The sequence below is a fragment of the Suncus etruscus genome, chromosome 18, assembly GCF_024139225.1.
Source record: "Suncus etruscus isolate mSunEtr1 chromosome 18, mSunEtr1.pri.cur, whole genome shotgun sequence".
In the NCBI taxonomy this organism is placed as follows: Eukaryota; Metazoa; Chordata; class Mammalia; order Eulipotyphla; family Soricidae; genus Suncus; species Suncus etruscus.
The window spans coordinates 21,119,597-21,144,781 of NC_064865.1; the positions used below are offsets into that span (position 1 = coordinate 21,119,597).

Genomic DNA, 25,185 nt, shown 5'->3' on the forward strand with positions numbered 1-25,185 from the left:
CACATCTTCAGGGGCTGCTCAGGGACCCCCCCCCAATCCTGAGCAGGGGGAGGAGGGACAGTGACGCCATTAACCATGCTCCTATCCTGGACCTGGCACCTCACTAATGGGTTTTCAAGTCTTAGCCCAATGTTTCCACTTCAAGTTCTCTTAGACTTAGAATCTAAGACTTAGATGAAAGCAAGGAAGAAATAACTGTCTGGTGAATTATTTGGCTTCTTGTTTCTCTTAGATTCATACCACTACTTAAGAACCAAAATGAGTTTGCCTTTTACAAAGAAATTAACTGTTTTTTGACCTTCTACTATTTAAGATCATCTTGTGATCAGTTTTTATTGCATTCATTTTTAAATAATACATATCTATCACAGAAATATTGGTGCCATTTTTGTGGCTGATACTATTTCTCTCCTCTTGCTTTTGTTTTGGGAACTGCATTCAGCAGTGGCTCAGGACTTACTCCTGACTCTGATGCTTGGGCTTCACTCCTGGCTGTACTCAGGGATCATACACAGTACCAGGGTTAGAACCAGGGTGGCTGCACACAAAGCAAGCACCTTAATCTCTGTACCTAATTCTTGTGCTAGCAGTGAAAATTATCATGTTCAGAGAACTTCCTGATTTGGACTTGAGGTTATATATTTAATTTTGATTCTGTCACACCTAGCAGTGCTCAGGGTTTACTCTCGGCTCTGTACTCAGGGAATCACTCTTGGCGGGCTTGGAACAAAGCCTGGGGAACAAACCCAACTCAGCCATGTAAGGCAAGCACTGTTCTAGTTGTACTATTTCTCCAGGCCCTGTGGCTTGGTTTTATTTATTTGTTTTCTTAATGTTTAAGGACACATGTTTGTGTCTATACTTCTGTCTTCTAAATTGAAATCATGTGATTGATTGAAATTGAAAACATGTGATTCCATGTTTTCATCTCTACATTCTGGGTATTTCCTACAAAAAAGCTGGAGATGTCGGAACATTCTCCTGGCCCAATGGGTGTCTGCTAAAATGTGTTATCAGGTTAGCTGACCTTCCACACCCCACCAGTTAGCTTTGGAGCTAAAATGATTTTTTAAACCCTCTTTTAATTTGCCATTGCAAATGGACTTTTTCAAGTCAAAATTCAAATCTTGCTGGAAAATTGGAAAAAGAAATATTTTAAATGTGGATTTTTTTTTTGGTTTGTTTTCTAATTTGGAGACTCTGCTCATGGTAGAGTTAAATCTTACAGATCCACATGGAATTGTGCAATTATGCATTTTGAATTTTTGAATTTTATGCAGTAATAAAACTTAGTCCCTCTCCCCCATTTTATTTTCTTGAAGCTGTAGAAGAAAACACTTTTGGCCATTTGTGCCATAAACTTATTTTTTAATTGGAATTTGTACAACTCCCACTTTTTTTGTCTTTGTGTTTTAATAGTTGCTCACAAATATATATACTTGTCCATTTTGTTTGTGAGGAAGTGTATCATTCTTGTTACATGTTCTCAGTTGGAATTCATTACTTGCTTTGAATTCAGCTTCCAAGTAATGTCATTTGTCCCATTGCAGATGAGAACAGGTAATGATGGTCATAAAATGCCAGTCAAAGTTTAATCCTCGGTATCCCATATAATCCTCTGAGCACTGTCAGGTGTCATTCCAGAGCACAGAGTCAGAAAAAGCCCATGAGCACCAAGGTGTGCTTCCCCCTCCCTCCCTCTAAAAGAAAAATCACAAACATAATTAAAAAAAAAACAATAAAATAAACTTTTTGGGGAGAGGTGGGAGTCATGAGGCTAACCCCAAGGTGCTCGGGGCTGCTCTGTGCTGAGGCTCTGGGGGAGGGTTACTCCTAGAAGTACACAGGGGTCCTTGTGGTACTGGGCCTCTGGAGTGCAGAATGTGGTTCAGTTTGCTTTCTCTGTCCCCAGTTTTAAATCTTGGGCAGAGATTTGGGGAGACTCGTATTGTGATAGCTCTGCCTCTGAGAGAGGTTAACAAGTGGTCTCATCAAATGTCCTTCTACTTCTGTAGGTTGGGAAACCCCACAGCTACAGACATGACTCACAAGGCACCCGGGACCTTAGAACCAAAGGTCTGCCTGAGGGATCCCAGAGCTGGTGGTGTTGGATGTCTCATTTGTCTTGTCAGGGAAGATTTTAGATGCCCAGTGAATTCTTGACTCAACAAAGCAAGATACATTTGGGAGTAAATCTGCCTTACTTGTTTTTTACCTGCCTTAACATGGCACCATACCTCAATGCTCAGGCATCCCTGGAAATTCCTGGCCAGTTGGACCTCTCAGTGACCTTTCAGGCCAAAGAATGTGCTGGGAATTACCAAGGCTGCCCCCATGATGGCCCACAGGCCACAAAGGCCTACAGAGCTGGGCCTTCATCCTCACCACCATACACTGCTTTCCCAGCTCATGAATCTGTTTTGAAAGAATAATGTTTAAACATGTTTAAAGCCTTTTGTCCTCTCTCTTTCCCTATTAGTTATATTTTTCTAAAAATTGATTCTCATCGGCTCCAGTATAGATCCACTCATAATTCACAGTAGCTCTTCTATTGAAGTCTTTGTATAAAAGACAGGCATTCTGTCTGTATACCCCTTAATAATTTTCTACTCTGTCTCTAAGTTCAGACTGGTAGCTCTTCTTGGAGGTTTTTTTTTTGTTGTTGTTGTTTTTATTTTTATTTTTTGACTTTTGGGTCATACCCGGCGGTGCTCAGGGGTTATTCCTGACTCTGCACTCAGAAATCGCTCCTGGCAGGCTCAGGGGACCATATGGGATGCCAGGATTTGAACCACCGACCTTCTGCATGCAAGGCAAACGCCTCTACCTCCATGCTATCTCTCCAGCCCTTGGAGGTTTGTTTTTGAAACCAGAGAGGGATGGGTCCCCAGTAGTGCTAATACTATCGTGGGGTTTTCGGAGCTGAGCCCTGGACCCTGTCTACCTTCCCACTTTATCACCTCTATTAATGCTCTATTGTTGGAATTGCCACAGAGAACATGTCGGTTTACAGGCCTATGAGTCTTTGTTTCTCTGCTTTTTTTGCTGCTTCACTGGTCCAGGGAGTGGCTCTCCCAGCCAGCTGCCTTCTGTTAAAGTCTGTGAGCTGTTCTTAGGCAAACCTGAGCACCCTGGAGAGGGATCTTAGCTCAGCCTTCTGGAAACTGCCAGATTATGTCCCAGTATGCTAAGAGATTTTTCTCTCTCTCACTCTCTTTTTCTCTGGGTATATGCATTTCTTTTCATCACATCCACCAGTGCTGCGCTCTGGCAGGTCACTTTGTTGCTGAAATTCAATTCACTTCATTATGAGAAATTAACTCTTCATATGGTTAATGTTTATATACCCCTGATCTGTGTTGTGATGGAGTCCAGTTTATGAATCTTTTGGGCTGGTCTTACCATATTATTATTGCTATTGTTATTGTTACTTTTATAATATCATAACGTATATAAAAGTGTTCATAATACAGTTGTTCTGGGCAGTGTTCCAACACCAGTGCCACCACCAGTGCCCTTCCCTCCACCATTGTCCCCAGTTTACCCTATAAGCCCCACCACCACTAACCAGGCATAAATAAAATACATGTACTTCATTTTGTTTGTTAAAATAAAATGGCATATGGGGCTGGAGAGATTCCATGGAGGTAAGGCGTTTGCCTTGCATGCAGAAGGATAGTGGTTTGAATCCCAGCATTCCATATTATCTCCCGAGCCTGCCAGGGGCGATTTCTGAGCATAGAACCAGGAATAACCCCTGAGTGCTGCCGGGTGTGACCCAAAAACATAAATAAATAAATAAATAAATAAATAAATAAATAAATAAATAAATAAATAAAAGTATGGTTATATCGCTTTAAAAAATAAAAATAAAAAATAAAATGGCATATGAAATCATCAAAACTTAGATCAGTAAGCCACACAATTGTATAGCTAAGGTTTTGGTATGAGAATTTACTGAGCCGGTTGGTATTAGTTGAGCCTTCTGTGTTATTGTTACTGAGCTCAATGGTCTGCTAAGCAACTTTCCCATCAGATTTACTGTGCTTCTTGTACTGTCAGTACTTTAAAATTTGGATGTGCTATACTGTGCATTCTAGGAACTGTGGAGTTGGAATGATTTGGTGTCTTAGAGTCTTAATGAGGTTCATTTGTGGAGTTGGGTGGTTTCTATGCCAGGGAGATTTCCAGTGTAGTATAGCTGCTGTGCCTTGAGACAGAAAAGGGGGATCTGCCCACCCCCATTCTGAGAATGGTCCAGAGTTTTCAGCCCAGAGGATCTACCTGGGACTATTCAGAGGCACGGCATTCTTTTCCAGATTAGTTGTGCCATTGTACCCATTTTTTTTTAAGCCTACGGCACCCGGTATTCCCAGGCAGTCTCCCATCCAAATACTAACCAGGCCTGACCCTGCTTAGCTTCCAAGATTAGATGAAATCAGGCACGTTTAGGTGGTATGGCCATAGAAAGCACCCAATTTTTTAACGAGTTGCTTCTCTTTTGATTACTAATATGTAGGAGTTTCTTATAAATTCTATATATAAATCACTTAGATTTGATTCTTAACTTTTCATATATAGCTTATCTTTATAGGTGTATTTTGTTTGTTTTGCTTTTGTTTTGTTTTTGACCATACGTGGCAGTGCTCAGGGCTTACTGCTGGGTCTGAGCTTAGGGATCATTCTTGGGGGTGCTCGGGGGGATAGTATGTGATGCTGGGATCAAACCCTAGTTGGTTGAGTGCTAGGCAAGGTCTCTACTTGCTGTACTATTGCTCCAGGCTATCTTTATAGTTCATTTTTTTAATACAAATTTAAAATTTTTGAATGGGGGAAGGATTCAAGGCTCCTCCTCCAACTTTTGGACAACTTTAGCTTGGTACTAGGACCCAGGGATGTGATGGTATTTTTATTTACATACTCAGCATTGGGAACCAGCTGGGTCATCTTGGAGGTACTCACACCTCAGACCATACCTGTCATAGCTTGGGGACCTCCAGGCTGCATTGAGAATGTTCAAAGGACCATGTCTATTCTGGGTCTATGCCTGCATTTGGTGCATGCAAGCTGCACCTTAACCTCTGTGCTCTCTCTCCCAAAAAAATATTACATTTAAATCGAGCAGTATGTGACCATAATATGTTTGTTTGCCTTTGCTTTCTCTCAGAAGCCTTCCCTACTGTGAAGTTCTTAGATATTTACATGTTAAAATCCCAAGTCTCACATTTTATCATTCAGTTCACTTGGGATTTGATTTTAGTTGTGGTACAAGATCAGAATCTACTTTTCTTGCTTGTATATCAGTCTCACATATTGGTTGATTCCTCCTTTCCCAATTAACAGTTGCTCTGTCACATCTCTGATGCACCAAATAATTATATGGGCTTAGGTTTGTTTACTGTAGCCCAGTTTTCCTAAACCAGAATGTCCCATCCTGCCTTCCTTCTGCTAACACAAAGAATCCAGCCTTTCTTCAGTAATGTCCTAAAACATTCCAATTCTTTTATTTGTTTCTCTGGGGAGTGGGCCAGGGGAGAGTCAAATATCTGTTTAGGAAATAGGAGAGGAAAGAATGAGGAAAACCCAACAAAGTTCAAGAAATGATTCACCTCTAATCAAAATATAGATGATTCCAGATGGAAAGCACATTGCAGAAGGAAAACTTTGGAAATCCAGAATAGAGGGGTGTTGGCAGGGCCAGTGGGAAGCACTGATACTGGTGTGTGTGTGTGTGTGTGTGTGTGTGAGAGAGAGAGAGAGAGAGAGAGAGAGAGAGAGAGAGAGAGAGAGAGAGAGAGAGAGAGAGGAGAGAGAGAGAGAGAGAGAGAGAGAGAGAGAGAGAGAGAGAGAGAGATGTACCTTTTTGTTTTGTTTGGAGGTCATACCCAGCAGGTATTATTCTTGGCATTACACTCAGGGATCCCTCCTGGTGGGTTTCAGGGAACCATATGAGATGCCAGAGATCAAACTAGAGTTTAGTCACATGCTAGGCAAATGCCTTATCCATCATAGCATCTCTCTGTCCCCTGCCCTGACTCTTCTTGACCCTTTGTTTTTCCATATGCAGTTTATCTGGAATTTAAAGTTTTTTTAATATTTCAATGTGCTTTAATCATTATGCAGATTAACGTATTTGTCAATTATTTGTTGATTGTTTTATATAGGATATCCTCGTACAGAACATAATAGAGGGTTGAAAATTTCCAACAGCCAGTGCCAGGGGAGATATCCATCCTTCTCAGGGTTTTTTGGTTGTATTTTATATATGGTGCAGTCCACGATTCTTAGATGTGTTTCCCTTAATGGAAGTAAGTGGTCCTGAGTGCAGTTACATAGGCAGCAGATAATCCTTGCTTTTCTGGTGGGCCTCATAGAGGACAGAATGCTGGCCCTTCTCCACCTGAGCAGACTGGAGTCATTCTTTGCTGATAATCCTCCTCCTTCCTGTCCTTCTCCAGAGACTCACAGCCAGCACCGGGAGCAAACAGCGGAGTCGCCTCTCCATCATGGCCCAGTACCTCTGTCATGTTGAGCACATCTTGACAATACCAGGCCGGGCTTTTATACCCAAACCAGAGGTGAGTGCCTGCCTGCTTTATATCTTAGATCCGGCCTGTTAGTTGTAATCTCTCCTCAGTGCTGGGGATTGAATCTGAGTTGGTCTTGTGTGAGGCAAGCACCCTACCTGCTGTGCTATTGATCCAGCCTCTCACCCCCTTTTACACTGAACAATTTCCCATCACAGAATATAAGTTCTGTGGCAGAAACCAATAAGTGCTACCATCTCTCATAGGTACCTAATAGTTTCATTACATTGTTTATTGTGAATATTTTTCCCCTCCACTTACTTTGACAATGCTATTAGTGATACAGGAACTGTGAGAAAAATAGCCCCGTGTAAAGCTAAGTTTCAATTGCTGTGTGTTCGTTGCAGAAGCAGCAACTCCTTTCCTGAATTGAAAAGCCGGTACTTGGTGTTCTCTGTGAACACAGCCTGTGCTGACTGCGCTGCTGCGAAACTTGTGCTAGGAAAACTCTCCTCTTGCTCCCTTTATATCTGATAGGCTCCCAGTGTGTGGGAAGCCAGCAGGCTGGCAGAATTGGGGGCACGACAGGAATAAGGCCCCCACTAGGTGTGGCATTTCCCTGCCAGGGACTAGCAGATTGCTCATGGCTTGCTGCTGCTCTGGCTGTGTGTAGCATCTTGCAGCTTCTTTCCTGTCACGTCCGTGATTCCAGCCACATGACAGGAATCAAGCTCAGGTAATTGGATCCCAATACTATTTCTCTTCAGAATCTCCAAGACAAGGCAAATAACTTATTCCAAGAAAATAAATCCTCATTATGTCCTAGCAAGAATTTGATAAGTAGAGAGGGTTAACAAACCATCTTGAAATCAAATACATTTGTACTTCCAGGGATTCTCTGTTCTAGAACTCTGTGTTGTCATGAAGAAAGCCAAGGAACCATCTTTGCACTGCATTTATGTGGCATTGAAAGTGCTAGTCTCCTCGGGGTCTGAGGCCTCTATTATTTTAATAAAAGCTAGCTGTTGCTCTGATTCTCTTTGTATTTAGATATGGTCACTTTCTGCCAAATTAAGCCTACTGGTAGCAAATATTTTATTCTCTACATGTTTTTCATCACATTGCAAATGCAGCACACAGGGAATTGAATGTATAATTTAGGAAAGTCATTTTCAAGATGGAAGAGGAGACATGATAGATCTGCTAGAGGAAAAAGTAAATCAAATGCTTAAATTTTATTCCTGAAAGAATATCTCTGCTGCTTAAAGCAGTTTTTGCCCTATTAAGGTAGATCAGAAATACCCCAAGGAGAGCCAAGAAAGATCTGACTGGCGGTTATGTGAGTGAATTTTTTTGAAAAGCTAACTTTAGGAAGGGAGGGGAAAGTTTTTGCAGAGATGGCAAAATAACCCTGAGACTGTCTCTCTGGCTAAACTGCTCCAAACATAGAACAGAGTCATAAATAACACAAATAACCACAACACACAGTGAAATGGGCTAATCCCTGCATTAGAAGCAGAAGCGGATTCCTGAGGCGAGAAAAGGGGGAGGCTTCTAGTTTCTCAGTGCTAGTCTGTCTCAGAAGAAGACTAATCAGACTTAGTGCTTCGGTGCAGAGCAAACTGATTCAGAAATGGAGGATTTCACTTGGTTGTGACTGGAAGGGCAGATTCCCATTTACTATGCTAGAATCCTCTGTCCCTTCTGCTTCTACTCGACCTTAACCAGATAAATGTGTTCACATTCCTCCACAACAGATTCTTCAGCCTCTCTGGTTCAGTCTCTAAAATCCGAGTTCAAAATCCTCTGCAGAAAAACAATCTCCTATATTCTTTTTGTTTGCTGTTTTGCTTTGTTTTGTTTTGTTTGGGAGCCACACCTGGTGGTGCTATGGAATTACTCCTAGCTCTGAATTCAGGAATCACTCCTGGGGGGCATATGGGATGCTGGGAATTGAACCCAAGTCAACCTCATGCAAGGCAAACAAACGCCCTGCCCACTATCTCCAGCCCCATATGTACATTTTAATTTAGAAAATGTTAATTTTGCCTTTCCATTTCCTTGCCGGGTGGAATCAGACCATTGTTTTGTATGGACTGACTATTTTTCTGAGCACTTGAAATATTCCTATATCTACTTAGGAGAAAAAGGCTCCAAAGCCTAATAAAATAGACATTAACTTTTGAAATGCTCTAGACAAATGAAATCTATAAAGTGAGCCTTCAGTGCAGGGCAGTAGCATAGAAGACCCGTGAGGTGCTTGAGTAAAATGAGAGGAGCCTGTAGCTGTCAAGGCAGTTCTTTCTTTCATTGGCATCTTGCAGGATTTGTGACATTTTGACCACTCACAGGAGCTGTTTAAGCAGTGATTTCAATGGTTTTGGATATATGTACCATATTTTCTGGCATATAAGACGACTTTTGAAATGAAAAAAAAAGTCAACCAAAAATCAGGGTCGTCTTATATGCTGAGTATATCCTGAAAAATGTTTCAATATGCAGCTAAACGAAAATGTCTGGATATTGCCACGAAACGAATTTTCCAACTCGATCCTGCAGCAATCACTGCAAGGCTTCTTGGACCGCCTCTCTAACTCAGCCAATCCAAACAGGCTTTTTATGCATGCAAATTAGACAATGTTCTGTACCCAAATCTACATTGTAAAAAGCCTGTTAAGATTGGCCAGAGTCAAAGTAGAACCTTTGAACCTTTGCTTGTGATTGGCTCACTGTGGTACATACAGTTGCAGCACAGGAACGTTCTGTCTTATACAGCGAATATAGGCCTAATCTTATGTTTTAACTGTAAAATTAGGGGTTTATCTTATAAGCCCAGTCGTCTTATATGTTGGAAAATACGGTATGTAAAGAAGTAGGTGTATTTCTTTTCTGTGTATCTGTATGTTTACACATATATGTATTTTTTTTTGTTTTGTTTTTGGGCCACACCCGTTTGATGCTCAGGGGTTACTCCTGGCTATGTGCTCAGAAATCGCCCCTGGCTTGGGGGGACCATATGGGACACCGGGGGATCGAACCGCGGTCCGTCCTATGCTAGCGCTTGCAAGGCAGACACCTTACCTCTAGCGCCACCTTCCCGGCCCCTCATATATGTATTTTTGTATATGTATTTATGTGTTTTATATATGTATGCACTTGTATGTTTAAAACTGTATTTATATACATGAGTATCTATTGTATTTGTATATGTGTTTGTATGTGCAAGCATGTGTGCATGTACGTGTAGGGGTCATCAGGGAGAAGTGGACTTATGGCGCTACAGATCAAAACTCAAGCCTAGCACATGCTAAGCATGTGCTCTCCCACTTGACCTCGCTCCATGGTCTTGAATCATTTAAATGACTGTTTAGAATATTCCTTTTCTAATTTCCTTATGATGTGTAGTGCCCTTTTATTGAAGGTTACTTTGCAACTAGTTAATGACACCTCTGTAGAAAATAATGATGCTATACCGGTGAAATAGGTATGAAATATTTTAATCCCTATTGCCTTATGCACAACTGAAAGTTATTGACTCAAATCAAAATTTTTCTTCCCCACATCCTGAGTTATTAACTGAGAAATTGCTTTTCTCTTCATTATCATCATATTGTGAAGAGTGAGCTTAAATCATCAAATAAAACTAGAATAACTGTGAAGTATTTCCATTGCACATTAGAAATATGATTTTGGGTTTTTATAAAGGCATTTTAATCACACAAGATGACTAAATTCATATTTTTTAAATATATTGTTCATACTTTAAAATTGCTTTTACTTTCATTAGTTAAATGAAGCAGCTTATTTATAAAGCCAGCAATGTTTTTGCTAATGTGAGTTGGACTAGAGTGAAAATAACAACTTAAAAATAACTTTATCGCGCAAGTACTAATCGATGCGATCTAAGTTTCAATCTTAACTTTTGGATAAAAAATGAGTTCCATCTGGAGAATTTAGTTGCTGATGAGAGCATTTGGAGCATATTTTGTTGCTGTTTGGGGGCCACATCCAGTGGAGCTCAGGAGTTTCTCCTGGTTCAGGGACCACTCCTGGCCGGTTCCAGGGTCCCTACCTAAGGGATACCCAGGATCGAACTCAGGTTGACGCATTTAAGGCAAGTGCCCTCCACACTGCTATATGGCTGCTGCCCTAGTTGGAGTGTTTTGAAACAAACCTTTTACCACTGAGCTGCCTTCATGCATCAGTCATCCGAGAAGTTTGGGTGAGTTAGCACTGGCCAGTGACTCATCTTCCTGTGTATAGCCGAAGGTCATCACACTGTCAGCTCTCATCTGTGTGAAGCGGAGCAGGAGGTGGCCCTTGGGCTGGTTTAGCCATAGCTGAATAGGGTAAGCGAGCAGCTCCTCTGACCCGGACTCTCTGTCTGTCACTGCTGAAAAATGGGGCTTGAAGACGGAAGCAGGTGGAAGAGGCCCTAGAATGCCTGGCTACAGCCAGTTCCAGTGGTCCACTGGATCTGAGTTACGTAAGTGCCTGCTCGGGAGTTTATCAGCAGGTTATCTCAGAAAGGAAGACTCATCGTAGCTGCACTATGTAGCAACAGAACCTTTTTCAGTGAAAAAGTGAAAAGTGAAAGCAAGAAATGCAGAATACTCTTTAGACTGATAAAGATGGTACAAGATAGTCCTTTGGCCTTTGAAACCACCTCATCACCATTGTGGAAGGGGCTTTTGTCCTTTTTGTCCTTTGTAGAGAAAGTGAAGCTTGAGTTTTTTGTTTGTTTGTTTTCATGAAGCAGCCACTGCTAGCAGTGTTCCTGGCTTACTCCTGGCTCTGTGCTTAAGGATCACTCCTGGTGAGCTTGGGGAACCATATGGGATGCAGGAGATTGAATCTGGGTCAGTCACATGCAAGGCAAATGCTCTGCCTGCTATTTTCACACTCCTTTTTTGGTGTATGTCTGCTTGTTTTGGACCATACCCAGCAGTGTTCATGGGATACTCCTGACCCTGCACAAAGGAATCACTCCTGGTGGGGCTCTGGGTGCCATATGGGATGTCCTGGATCGAGCCTGGGGCTGCTGCTTGCTAGGCAAGCATCCTCTCCACTGTACTCAGTTCCGTGGTGGTTTGGCTTTTTCTCAAACTGCAGCTGGACAATATAGCTGGGGCCGCAGTGCTCACAGACACAGCGCTCACACGTAATCCTTGAGGTGGTAGGCGGCGGCATTTCCCTGCATTCCCGAGCTGCACTTGGGTGGATGGAGCCATGCCGCTTCTGGATTCCTCACCCTTGCCGCGCAGAAAACCAAGCCAGAGACGAAGAGCACCACCCCCGAAACGAAGCCCACATAGACCGCCCGGCCTGGCTCCTGTTTGTTGCTCTCCGGCACTGTCTGGTCCAGGAAGTTGGCCACCATCTCCCACGTGTACCAGACAGTGGGTACCAGGCCCAAAAGCCCGGCCGCTAGGAAGCAGATGCCTGCAGCCAGGGCCGCCCGACGCTTGGTGCACCGGCCCTCTGCGAGGCGGGTGCACTCCATGCCCACAGGGGCCACACAGATGCCCAGCGCAGCCAGCACACAGGCCAGAACCATGGACGCCCGCGCCACCTGCACGTGCAGTGGGAGCGCAAGCAGCGAGGAGTGGACGGAGCAGCTGAACAGGCCGGTGCTGAGGACCGTGCAGTCCAGCCACAGCCCCTGAAGCTGCGCCACGGCTGTGATGATGCTGGCGCCCGTCACCATGCTCACCTGCCAGCTGGGCAGCAGCGTGGCCACCAGCAGCCCACAGGTACTTGATACAGCCAGCATAAACATACTGAGCTGGAGGTGCGCCAAGGCCATGTTGCAAGTGCCTCTGTCCACCCAAGAAGAGCCCCAGGTTGTGCGGTGTGGATGTGCAGGAAAGGAAGATCAAGGCCAATTCCAAGCTTCAAAGCTAGACTTCTGCCCACCAGGGGTCTGAGACAAGCAATTTCTGGGCTGGGGGAGTGAAAAAAATAATGTTAGTAACAGAGGCCAGAGCAGTAGCACAGCGGGAGGATTTTTGCCTACAGCGACCTGGGTTCTAGCCCTATTATCCCAAGCCTGCTAGGAGTAATTTCTGAGTACAGAGCCAGGAGTAACCCCCGAATTTGCATTGCAAATCATTATTTTGGGTTTTTTTAACATCCCCCCAAACACACTCTCTCTCTCTCTTTCTCTCTCTCTCTCTCTCTCTCTCTCTCTCTCTTTCTCCCCTCTCTCTCTCTCTCCCCCTCTCTCCTCCTCTCTCCTCTCTCCCCCTCTCTCCTCTCTCCTCTCTCCTCTCTCCTCTCTGCTCTCTCCTCAAGACAACTCAGTTTGCCCTGTAACTACCTCTTGCAGAAGGCTTACCTGGGGCAGCACTCGCTCACTTCGGGACCCAGGTCCCAGGACTTGGAACAATGCAGCCGCTGTCTTTTGCTCTCAGGTGGCTGACATCCTTTTGAGTGCCCAGAAGTCCAGTATCTGACCCCAATGGAGGCATCAGACACCAAACCGGTTACTGGGAACAATTTAGAAGTAGCTCTGTGTGGGAAAAACAGTGACAAGATGGAAAGCAGCAAGGAACAAGCAATCCTGAGGTGTCTATGAGAGGAGACCCGACTGGACACCCATCATGGTGCAGGGACAGAGCTGTTCTGCCTTTTGTTTTGAATCATTTTATTTTTATTTTCCTCTAAATGAGAGCCCTAGAGATCATCTGAACTTCCAGCAAGCCTCAGTTTCTGAGTCTCAAACACCTGCCTCAGACTGGACTTGCAAGATCAGTCCGCTGCAGTGTTACTTTCTGGAGATGGGGAGGGTGATTCTAACTCTTCTGTGGGTTCACAACATTTCCTGCAGCTTAAGGACAGGATAGTATCTGGTTTGGATAAAATGTTCACCCATGGAGCCGGAGCAGTGGCACAAGCAGTAGGGCATCTGCTTTGCACACACTAACCTAAGACGGACTGCGATTTGATCCCTCAGCATCCCGTATGGTCCCCCAAGCCAGGAGCGATTTCTGAGCACATAGCCAGGAGTAATCTCTGAGCATCACTGGGTGTGGCCCAAAAGCCAAAACCAAAAATAAAATCACTAAGAGTATTTTTATTTCTTTGATATCATGTGAAAATTGATTTTTTAGTTTGTCTTTGCACACTAGTGATGCTCTGGTGTTTCTTCAGGTGATACACTCAGAAATCACTCCTGGTGCTGCTCAGGGGACCGTATGGGATGCTGGAGATCAAACCTGAATCTACCATTCCCCGCTGCACTCGCACCCCAGCCCCAGAAATTAAAACCCAAGGTTGTCTGACTGTCATTGTTTTAGTTTTGTGTGCCTCTCCTTAAAAATGCAAGTTTTAGGACCAGAGTGATAGCACAGCAGTAGGGCATTTGCCTTGCATGCTGCCAACCCAGGATGGACTAGGTTCAATCCCTAGAGTTACATATGGTCCCCTGAGCCTGCCAGGAGCGATTTCTGAGCACAGAGCCAGGAGTAGCCCCTGAGTGCTGCCAGATATAATCCAATTCTCCCCATCCCCAACTCCCACGCCCCAAGGAAAGTAAGTTCTACAATTTTCGAAGAAGGGGAAAAAAATGGAAGCACCTGTTTATAATTTGATAATAACTGTTTTCAAGTTTTGGGTTTTAGCATGCAGACAGCAGCCCCCCCTCCCTAAATTACCACCCTCCCAGACATTTTCCGCAGAGGGTTTCTTCATGGGAGAAGCTCATTGCCTTTGAGCTCGACAGTTTTTAATTTCTTCCAGTAACTGTGCTATCTGTGTAAGACAGATAGTGCTCAGCTTCCCAGTTACAACTCTTCCCTTCTCATTGAGCCAGGATACTTCCTAAGTCTCTTCCTTTCAGACTGGCAGGCAGCTTGTTCATCTCAATGGACAGGCCCTGACAATGATGAGAATCACTCAGAAGCAGGATCAGTGTCAACAGCGCCACATGGCAAAGTTAGTCCCAAGCTCTATCCCTATTGACCTGGACTTAACACCTCCCATTGGGCCTAGGGAACTAACTCAGAAAGGGTTTGGCCTCCAAACACACAGCTCACACAGCTCACACTTCTCTTGCTTCCTTTTGTAGAAACTCATTGTTGGTGTCTCTGATGAATTGCTCCATGGTCTTTTTCTTTTTCTTTTATCCCCCCACCACAACATGTCACCGTTTTGTGGGGCCAGCTCTCTCAGATTTCTGTCATGTAGAGAATCAAGGCATACTTTGTCTCTACAGTCAGGCTGTGGTGGGAGAGAGATGCTGTGAAAGTCCAACAAAACACAGAGTGTTCCCCCACGCACCCCCAGACACACACAAACTTGGCTCTCGTCTCTGAGCAAATCTCGCGTATCCAGAGCTCTGCATCCAGAATGGAGCCTGTGGATAGAACATGTATGAATTCTTGAAATGCTTCAACATAGGAAAGTCAGGCTCAAGCTTCATTCATGGGAGGACTCAAACATACAAACAGGCTTACGACTTACCGTTCAAAGAACTAAGTAAGACTCAAAAGATCCTGAGGTGTCTGAGCCCAGAATGATAAAAGCTTTTCATTTTCTGTACCTCGTGTCAGTGGTAGCCTTTAATGACTCGGCTCCCTTTAGTGGGTGTCTTCCACTGCACCCCCTTACATGATGGGGGACAGATCACCTGCACTCCCAAGATTCCTCTCCCGGCTTCTGGACAATGGGGATGAAGCCCCAACAAGTGAACCGGCCAAGAATCCCAGAGAGTCTGCGAGTACAAAGTGCTGACTATGAGAGCAGATAAACACCAGGTTCTCCATCCCCTGTGTTTTGAGCTGGGGGAGAACCAAGAAAGCAGAGGCGGGGACGAAAGCAGAGGGAATTGTCGCCACACCAGGATTTGGCAGGACCAGAAAAGCTGAAAATGCTTTTGTGCCCCATAAAGGAAGAGGAGGAGTAGGAGGAGGAGGAGGAATTATTTGGGTGCTCACAAGAGGGCCTGCTTTTCTTGCATCTGATGCTTTTAGTCCACAGCTATAATTTATGATTTGAATTTTTATCTGTGTTGGAGGAGAGTTCATTATTTTCTGTCCCCACTTAAAGAGCATGGTGAAAATATTTTAACTCAATTGTGTCTCTGGCTATATGAGAGTGGAGTTTCTCTTTTTATTCTGGTGCTTGTGTCTGAAATCATGACTTATGAAAAATTAATTAAGCATACACTCACACACACTTAGTTAAGCATACACTCACACACACACAAAAGGACCATTCTTTAAAAAAAAATTTTTTTTAAGAAAAGAAATAAGATGTCCCAGAAGCAGTTGTTGGGTTAGAATCTGGTAGAATTTGGGCTGGAGTGATTCCACAGTGGGCAGGGCATTTGCCTGGCACATGGCTGACCTGGGTTCAATTCCTGCCATTCCATATAGTTCCCTGAGCCTGCCAGGAATAATTTCTGAATGTAGAGTCAGGAGTAGTCCTTAAGCATTGCCAGGTGTCCCAAAAACCAAAACTTAAAAAAATAAAAATGAATCTGATAGAATTTGATCCCTAAGACTTCAAATCTTGGCTTGAAGCAATAGAATGGCAGGTAGGACACACCTCACGATGCTCAGGGTTTACTTCTGAGTCACACACACACACACACACACACACACTTCTCAGCTCCCCCACACCCATGGAGTCTGGCATCTTCCATTTCATGTGTCTATATAGCATCCTGATTCATAGTGAGAGGACAGTGGGTAAGGTGTTTGCCTTGCACACAAATCTGGGTTCAATCTCAAGCACCCATTAGGGTCCCCCGAACCCCACTAGGAATGACCCCTAGGAGGAAGCCCTTTGTACAGCCATGTGTGGCTCAAAAGCCAAATACAAAAGCACCTTGATTTCCATTCCATCAACAAAGCATTTTGTTTCAAAAACCTTAAAGTAGATCTGGAATCTCCCACCTCACCTCAAAGTGTCTTTACTTCTGGTTTCTGTCTTCTCTGTCAAGTCAGCCTAAGAGGGCCCAGATTCTCTCTGCCCAGCTCACTGCCCGGATGTTACATTCTGGGGTTACTATAAAGTTTGAGCAAATGAACAAAAACTGTTTCAGAGTCAATAATAATAAAAAACAACTCTGACCTCTATATGACTGCTGGATAATTTTCTTCTTTTGAAAGGAGACCGTCTCTTCAAGTAACTTTTACAAATTCTAGCTATTAACATCTGGCTCTGATTCCCACCATTTATAAAGCAGGTTTTGATATGCTTGAGAAACTGTCGGCTATCACTGGGGAACCCTTCAGTAACAGGGAGCCTCATTTAACAGATGCCAAAACTAAAGCCCAGAGAAGTGAAATCTTATGACAAAGGACAAATAAAGAGTCAATAGCTGGAATAGGATTTAGATCCATAATATTGTGAATTTGTGTGTTGGGTTTTATATTGGCTTTGTTTTTTTGTTATTTATTTTTTTGGGGTCCATATCCAGCAATACTCAGGGGTAACTCCTGGCTCTGCACTCAGGAATCATTCCTGGCAGTGCTAAAGAGACCAGATGAGATGCCGGAGATCAAACCCAGGTCAACTGCATGCAAAGAAAGGCCCCTCCTCCCAAAAAATATTGTGATTTTCTGAAGTCCTTGTATGTTCCAAGCACTCAGAGCTCTGCTTAGGAAAAAAAACGGGTATATAACTCTCATTCCAGTGAGGCTTTTCTTTCTAGGGCAGCCTGGTTCACCCACATTTGCCCCAAGAACCCCAAAGCTCAAACGTAGCCATGTTTCCTTCCCACTCATACAGAGGCCAGGACCTCACACACCTTCTATTCAAATGTGTTTAATGATGTCTTTATTGATGTGCTTTGTTTTGTTTTGGATTAGGGGTTAGACCTGGCAGTGCTCAGGGTTGGTTGTGCAGTCAGGCTCTGGCTCTGCACTCGGGTAACTCCTGGCAGGGTTCTGGGGACCATATAGGATGCCAGGATCAAACCCGAATCAGCCACATGGAAGGCAAGAGCCCTCCCCACTGCACTATCGCTCTGGCCTGGGGTTCTGGGTTTTAGAAGCAGGAATATTGGCCCCTCCCTCTGCCATCTTATCAGCTGGTCACCTCCACAGGTCCTGAACCTCCCTTAGCTCACATCCTGGGGCCTTTTCTCTCCAGAAGTGGATTCCCCTCCTTCCCAGCTGGTCATGAGTGACTGATGACATCGGCCTCTGTGTCCTGTGTCAACTCGCACTCCATCCCAAGCACGATCTCTAGTCAGTATAGCACAAGCACCTCAACCATCCCATTGCATACACAACCTCTAATCAACAGCACTTGCACCCCACTCCATAGCACCTTGCCCCTTACATTGGGCATGCACCAGAAGGACCCCTTGATTGTAAATGTAGCATCCGTTCTCTTGGACAGCCATGGCTCACCTTGAAGTGATCCATTTGTGTCCCTGCTCGTCTGTCAGCATCTGAGAACATTGACATCCCATTACTATTTTTTTTTGTTTTTGGTTTTTGGGTCACACCCGGCAGCGCTCAGGGGTTACTCCAGGCTCTACACTCAGAAATCACCCCTTTGCTGGCTTGGGGGACCATATGGGATGCTGGGATTCGAACCAATGGCCTCATGCAAGGCAAACGCTTTACCTCCATGCTATCTGTCTGGCCTGACATCCCATTACTATTTTAGCAACACTGTTGATATCCTTGTGAGTCTGTTTCAATCAAAACCAGGGTCCTACTGTCTCAGCCTTTGGGGAACCCAAAGGGTGTGGTGCCCCAACAGGCTATAATAACCAAAGACCATCCCAGAGCCAGGACTGCTCCTTCACTGACACCAGAGCCTGGGAGGCCACAGTTTCATGTGTTTAATGACACCATTGATTTTGATTTGGAATGTTCTGGATTTTGTTCATTTCTGGAGTTAACCTGTGCTCAGTCCCAGCCTACTTGTAGCCTCATTAATCTCCAACTATCATAGTCCACAAAAAGTCTAAGAAACACAGTCACTGGGATTTGTTTCTCCCTTTGTTTTGGCCATTTATGTTCTACATCTGGAGCATCCTTCTGGAAGTGTCTGTTGCTCACTTTTTTAACTGACTTTAGTTAGCTTAATCAGGCTCTGAGTCCTCTCAAAATTTCTAAGAATTCGTCCATTTTTACAGTTGAGTAGTTGGCAGTCAGGTATCTATACCTCTACTTTTTCATCCAGGTGATTTTTTACATCAATTGTTTCAGTTACTTGGCTGCCGGGAACGATGCAGCTGTAAAGACAGTGTGTTGATCCAAATGAGTGTTTTCGTAGTACCAGCTAAATACTTAGGAGTAGTATTGCTGAGGCATATTGTGTTGTTTTGTTTTGAAGGAATTTTCATACAGTTTTCCCAGATGCTCACCTGTTCTCATTCCTGCTGGCTAAGTGAGTGTCTTTCTCATTAAACTATGGTAACTTAAGGTGAAATATAACAAAAAAAATTCTTTTCCAGCATTATTTTTTGAGGAGGATGATATGCTCAGGGCTTACTCAGGGCTCTAGACTTGGGATCACTCCTGGCAGGGATCAGAGGACCACATGGGGTTCCAGGGATTGAAACCGGGTCAGCTGTGTGCAGTGCAAGTGCCTTAACCTCTATACTTATTTCTCTGGACCCCTAATTCCATGTTCTTTTTAATTGTTTCCTCATCTTTTGCTTTGTCTTAAAATTAAGCTTTTATATATCTGGACTCATTTGCTTCCTTGGGACCAAGAGACCCATTTAGTTTTTGCTGCTCAGCACAGCCAGTTACCATCTGTGCAAGTGTCTGCCCCCACCACTTTTTTGAGGGGATGTGTAACTAATCACTCCCTGGTATTTTATTTGTTTGTTTAAATAATATTTTAAACACCATGATTACAGACATGTTTGTTGTTGGGTTTCAGTCATAAAAAGAACACCCCCCTGGCAATCTTCCTGCCACCAATGCCCCCATCTTCTTCTTCCCCACTCCTAACCTGTCTTCAAGATAGGCATTCTATTTCTCTCACTCACTATCATTGTCATGATAGATGTTAGTGTAGTTAATTCTCTAACTGCACTCACCACTCTTTGTGGTGAGCTTCATATCGTGGGCTGGTCCTTCCAGCCCTCATGTCTCTTGTTTCTGGGTATTATTACAATAATGTCTTTTATTTTTCTTAAACCCCAGAGCACACACCCTGCTATCCCTAATCACCCTGTTTTAATCCCCTCTCACGTCCTACCTGATTGGCTGTCAGAGAGTCCATATCTTACTCTCCCCTAATATAAATATCCATTCCCCACTTAGAAGAAAGAGTTACTCTCCCAAAGTGGCTGGTGGAGGCTTCTTTGTGAGTGTTCTACTCGCCTGAGATCTGACCTCACCAGTGACTTCTGTACCTTGGGGTCTGACCTCACCAGCTTCGTTTACAGGGGTGGTGTGCAAGTGGGCCACAATGGTGGTGCTCAGGTCCTAGCTCTGCACTCAGAGCTAGGAATCACTTTTGGCTGTACTGGGGTGGGGAATGCCAAAGATTGAACCTGGGTCAGCAGCATGCAAGGCAAGCACCCTCCCCTCTGCTACCTGTCACTCTGGCCCCAGGATGGTCGGCCTCACTGTGTGGGACGTCCCAGTAAGAGATTTCAAGAGCTCAAGGCCTTCTTCCTTGGCTTTCATACAGTATCTTGTTATGATCATCCTGTTAGGCTGTTCCTCATCTCTGACTGTCCCTAGTTATAAGTTAACCTGTCATAGGTGTGTGTGGCAGGAAATAACAGTTTTTATAAGGGTCAGCCAGCACTGTGTATAGTTTCAGGCAGCCACATGTAGAAGGATGTTCTGTGAATGTCCCCACAGGAAAGGTAGCCAATTGTGGATGGAAGACAGGCCCCTTCTGGAAGTTCCTCCTTCTGGGCAGTCTCCCGGGAAATTTGTTCAGCAGGCTTGGGGCTCTGGCGTGCTGATGCTGGAAGACAGTATGCCAAGGCCAAGTGTTTTTCTTTTTGTTTTTTTTTTTTTTTGACATACAAAATAGTGATATGAGAATAGATCATAGTAATGAAGAGTTAGGATCAGAAATACCAGGCAGGGGAGAAACTCAAGCAGAAAGGTTATGAAAGAGAGCAAATTTGGAATGTTTCCAGGAGGCTGGTAGGTCCTGCGGGCATCAGAAAAGGGAGGGAGGGAGGGTGGGAGGGAAGATGTGCTCCAAGAGGTAGAGAGATGGAAGAAATAGAGAGGCCTGATTCTTTGTTCAAAGTGCCACCTCCATTAGGAAACAAATCTGTGTTTTGTTAGGATTCTTGCAGAACAACTATAAACGGAATAGGACAGAAAAAGCAGACTCTGCTGCCGTGGTTGGATGCAAAAACACAGGCAGATGGGAAAGGATTCCATTCCAAGACTCACAAGCAGGAAGCAGAGCTGGGAGAAACTTGAATCTGAGATTTTTCTGGCCAGGACCCGGGGCTGAAACCTCATGGGAGACTTGCCATTTCCTGGCCTTGGAAAGTCAGAAGAGAGTCCCAGGTAGTACCTGACTGATGAGTGATCTAGGAAAACAGAGGAGGTGGAAGGAGGGAAAGAGAGATAAAAGGAAAGAGAGAAACAGAAGATAAAGAAAACAAATTCCAGCTATGAAAGGAGACTTGGCAGTAAGTCCAAGTGCAATTAAACATCCAAAAATAAACGAGAAAGTAATTTTTTTCAGAGGAATAAAATTGAGTCCAGATTGAGAATATTAAACATCTGGGGAATAATCCAAAATCATTCAGCCCTTTCTCAAAAGAAAAGGAAGTCAGTAATAGATCAACCTGGGGGAAGCAGGAGTTGTTTCTGTCTTTGTACACATCTTAACCCTATTAATAGTACACAGGGGGTATCAGCATTTAAGACAGAGTGGGGGACCAGGAAGAACTCAGCAGCAAGAGTGCCGCTTTGTTTGCAGCAGCCCCAAGATCAGCCTCCAGTCCCAGAGTCAGAAGGAGCCACTGCCCAGCAGCATCAGGTGTGGCCCCAAAGTGAGCACTTTGAACTTTGTGGACAATACCCTTTAGGAACAGCTGAAATGCTGTTCAAATGATTGTGTTCCACTGTTTTACAGCTGAAATCCTGCCTCCAGACAGCAACGGGGACCAGGACTTCCATGGGCCAAATTAGCCTGTTTGTAGGAAATCTGATCAACATTGCCTCATCTGTAAATAAATCTTTCTTTTACCAAATTCTCCTGCCACGATGGCAGTGGCAGTGGTAGTAGCAGCTCATCCCTCTGCTGACCTGTGAGCAGGGCTGTCGGTGGTGTGGGTGCTGCATAGCCCAGGGAGGGCAGAGGATGGAGCACTTGTGGGTGTAAGGAGCCTGCCCCAGGTGGTGACCAGTGCCGGCCATTTCACCTGACCCTGAAAGAATTGCCCAGAACCAGCCTTTCTCAGCAGATGCATCTAGAACTCTGAATGTTTCTATGTTGCTCTTGAAGGTTCCATGATTATTGTCCAGAGTCATTTTAGCCAAAGCACACTTGGCTTTATTTTCATTTTTTGTCTTTTGAGGGGGGATTTTATTTTGTGTTTTCATTATTGTTCTTTTGTGTTTGTTTTTGGGTCACACCTGGTGATGCTCAGGGCTTACCCCTGATTCTGCACACAGGAATTACTCATAGTGGTGCTCAAAGAACCATATGAGATACTAGGGATCATACTCAGATTGTCTGTGTGCAAGGCAAGCGCTCTTCCCACTGTCCTCTCTTTCTCTGCCGCCCACACACCTGGGTTTGTGCTTGTGGATTGAATTGGGAGTGCACCCTCTCTGCCCCCTTCCCAACAGCTATTCTTTTTATCTCCCGGTTCCTTCTCTTATGGCCTGATTCCTCCTATGGCAGCCTCCTCACTGTTTTGCCATCCGTGAACTGGTGCTTTGCTGCTCTGTGTGGTCTGGAGGCTGCAGGAAGCATGGAAGAGTCCCACTCTAGACTGTGGCCCACCTTGTTTGTTTCTGTGCCTTTTCTTGGAACATGAGCAGCTATGAGACACATTACAGCCATGTCAAGGCCAGACTGTCCCCTGCTATGTTGCATCAAGCCTGGAGAGGTGTCCTTTGCAAGTTGAGGGTCATGCGCTTCTAGCCCCCTGCTCTGAGCTCACCACCAGCCCTTCTAGGCTTGTCCAGACCATCCTAGCCCAGGAAACGGAACATCTGCCTGCAGCCGGCTGCAACCATGGCTGCTCACCAACCACTCAGTGTCCCTACAGTTCTGAGCAGGACATATTTAAGACATCAGAGACCCTCGCCTCTGAATTGGCAGCAGAACCTTCTGCTTGCACTGCCAGACCAAGCCTGGAAAAGCAAAACTGAGACCCATATTAAGAGCATCTCCTGCCTGGATGCTCACTCCTTTGTCCTGACCAAACCTTTTCATAAACTTCAGAACTGAGAAAGAGAAAAAAAAGGCCATAATTTTAAATTCACATTCAAAATAAGTGGGAAGCTTTCGGGACTATGCTGCCATGGTTACTCAGTTTTCCCGTGGTTCTTGAGAAAAAGGATCCGGCACTCAGAATTCTTTTGAGATGCATTTTTTTGGGGGAGCTGAGGTCAAGCCCATGGATGGCCATTATATCCTGAGAAGCAGGAATGTCATGGGGCCGCAGTGGGTGGGGGGCTGTGTCTGAGGCTCAGTGGAACTGAACTTTCAGTGGCAGATTCGAGATTCAGATGCCAGAAGTGCAGCTGCACAGGTGGTGATTCTCGGAGGGGCTACTCAAGGTTCTGCACTCAGGATTCACTCTTGGCTTGGTTCTGAGGACCCTATGGGATGCCGAGGATTGAATGCAGGCTGGCTGCGTGTGCAAGGCAAGTGCCCTCCCCACTGTGCTGTCACTCGGGCCCGTTTTGCAAGAGTTTGAACCGTATTGAAATAAGGCAGACCTCGGGCCTGAGGGTGTGATTTGTTTTTTGTTTTGGGGGTCACACTGGGCAGTACTCAGGGGTTGCTCGTGGCTCTGCACTCAAAAATCACTCCTGACAGGCTGGTGGGACCCTACTGAGAGATGCTGGAGATTGAACCCGGGTCAGCTGGTACAAAACCAGCGTCGTGACCCTAGGATGTGACTTTGAAGTAAAAAGTTTCTAGTCACCATTTTTCGTCCTGTCTCAAGCATGACCTCTGCATCTGCTCACTCATTCTTCACTGTGGCCCAGGTGGGGATATGCCCCCTTGGGGAGGTACTAGGATAATGTGAGGAGGAGGCCGGAGTGGTCTCATCGACAGTTGGGATGTTTTGTTTGCTCTCTTCAAGAAGGCACATGCAGGGGCTGGAGCAATAGCACAGTGGGCAGAGCATTTGCCGTGTACGCAGCCAACCCAGGTTTGATCCAGGATCCCATCTGGTCCCCTATCCTGCCAGGAGTGATTTCTGAGTACAGAGTCATGAGTAACCCCTGAGCACCGCTGGGTGTGGCACAACAAACAACAAAAAATAGAAGGTGTTGGGGCCCGAGAGATAGCATGGAGGTAGGGCATTTGCTTTGCATGTAGGACTGTGGTTCAAATCCCAACACCCCATATGGTCCTCCGAGCCAGCCAGGAGCGATTTCTGAGTATAGAGCCAGAGAACCAGAAGTAACTCCTGAGTGCTGCCAGGTGTGACTCAAACCAAAAAAAAAAAAAGGTGCAGGCACTGAGCTGTGTTCCCAGGAGGTTGGGAAATTAGAGACCCTCTGGTGCCCACCGTACTGTAAGGGACGTGATTCATGACTTACCTCCAACTGCATTGGAGGGGTTCTTGTGCCCCTCCCTGCTCTTTGGATCACCTGGTCCTTTGGCGTCCCAAGAGCCAGTGGCCCTGCTGGACCCTCGTATGGCTGATGCATTCATGGCCATTCCCAAGCAGGTGCCTGCCTTCTCCTCACTGTCTAGAGATCCAGCCTAAGGCCCCTGATTGCTCTGGGGCTTATCACCCTCTAAATGCCCGCTGACTTGGGTGATGGATTGTGCTGACCAAACAGGCTGTGGAAATGGCTTAGGAGCATTTGGCGATGGATCGTCAGACACCGGGTCAGTATTGTCCATGGAGAAGGAGTATAGCAGCTGGGAGTTCTGAGTCAGCCCCACAGCGCCTGGCCGGCACAGGAGCCAACAGCATGAAACTGCGCTCTGAGCTACCCCACCTCTCCTGGCTTCTTTTGCATGTTGGGATTCCTGAACCCGTTTCTTCCTCTTCAGTGTGTGTGTATTATTTCCTGTATTGTCATTTGCTTCCAGACCCCATGTTTCTTCAGTGTCTGGTCTTGGAGCATGAGGCTACCGTCACGGAGGGGGGGGGGGGGGGCTCTCCATGCAATGACCTGGGTGGGGGTACCAAAATGAGTATCAATCAGCCAGACCCACTTGTTCCGGGCCGGGCCTGTGGTGTGATGTGTCACGGGGGTCAACCAGCCCACTCTGGGGCCATCCATGTGTTGAATGTGGCGTTGATGACCCTGGCCACCCACTAAGCTCTGTCCGGTGCTTGGCCAAGTCACATGCACACACAGCAGTGACTCGCCTTTGCTCGCCCTGCAGGTGGATGTGGGCCTGGTGCACTTTGTCCCCTTGACTGAGCCACGCATCCAGCAGCCCTTCCCGCTGGTGGAGAAGGTGGTGCAGAGAGCGTTCCAGTTCCGGAGGAAGTACTGCTACCGGGGCCTGGGGTATGGCATCACCCTCGCACCTCTCCCACCGCTTCCTC

The 25,185-nt window shown here is 45.4% G+C and overlaps 2 protein-coding genes and 1 pseudogene across 2 annotated transcripts in view; 1 reads left to right on the plus strand and 2 right to left on the minus strand.

Annotated features, from left to right (window-relative positions):
• Positions 1-25,185, plus strand: part of TFB1M (transcription factor B1, mitochondrial) — a 52,052-nt gene that overhangs the window by 25,644 nt on the left and 1,223 nt on the right. The window contains exons 5-6 of the mRNA XM_049765401.1: positions 6,459-6,578; positions 25,020-25,147. Coding sequence (XP_049621358.1) covers positions 6,459-6,578; positions 25,020-25,147 — 248 coding nt within the window. The remainder of the gene's footprint in view (positions 1-6,458; positions 6,579-25,019; positions 25,148-25,185) is intronic.
• Positions 4,352-4,469, minus strand: LOC125996623 (uncharacterized; annotated as a pseudogene).
• On the minus strand, positions 11,683-12,333 carry CLDN20 (claudin 20). The gene has a single exon (XM_049765432.1). The coding sequence runs from the start codon at positions 12,331-12,333 to the stop codon at positions 11,683-11,685; it is 651 nt and encodes a 216-aa protein (XP_049621389.1).

What these genes read in the sequence shown, in the direction of transcription:
- CLDN20 (XM_049765432.1), bottom strand. Translation starts at nt 12,333, where the DNA reads ATGGCCTTGGCGCACCTCCAGCTCAGTATGTTTATGCTGGCTGTATCA.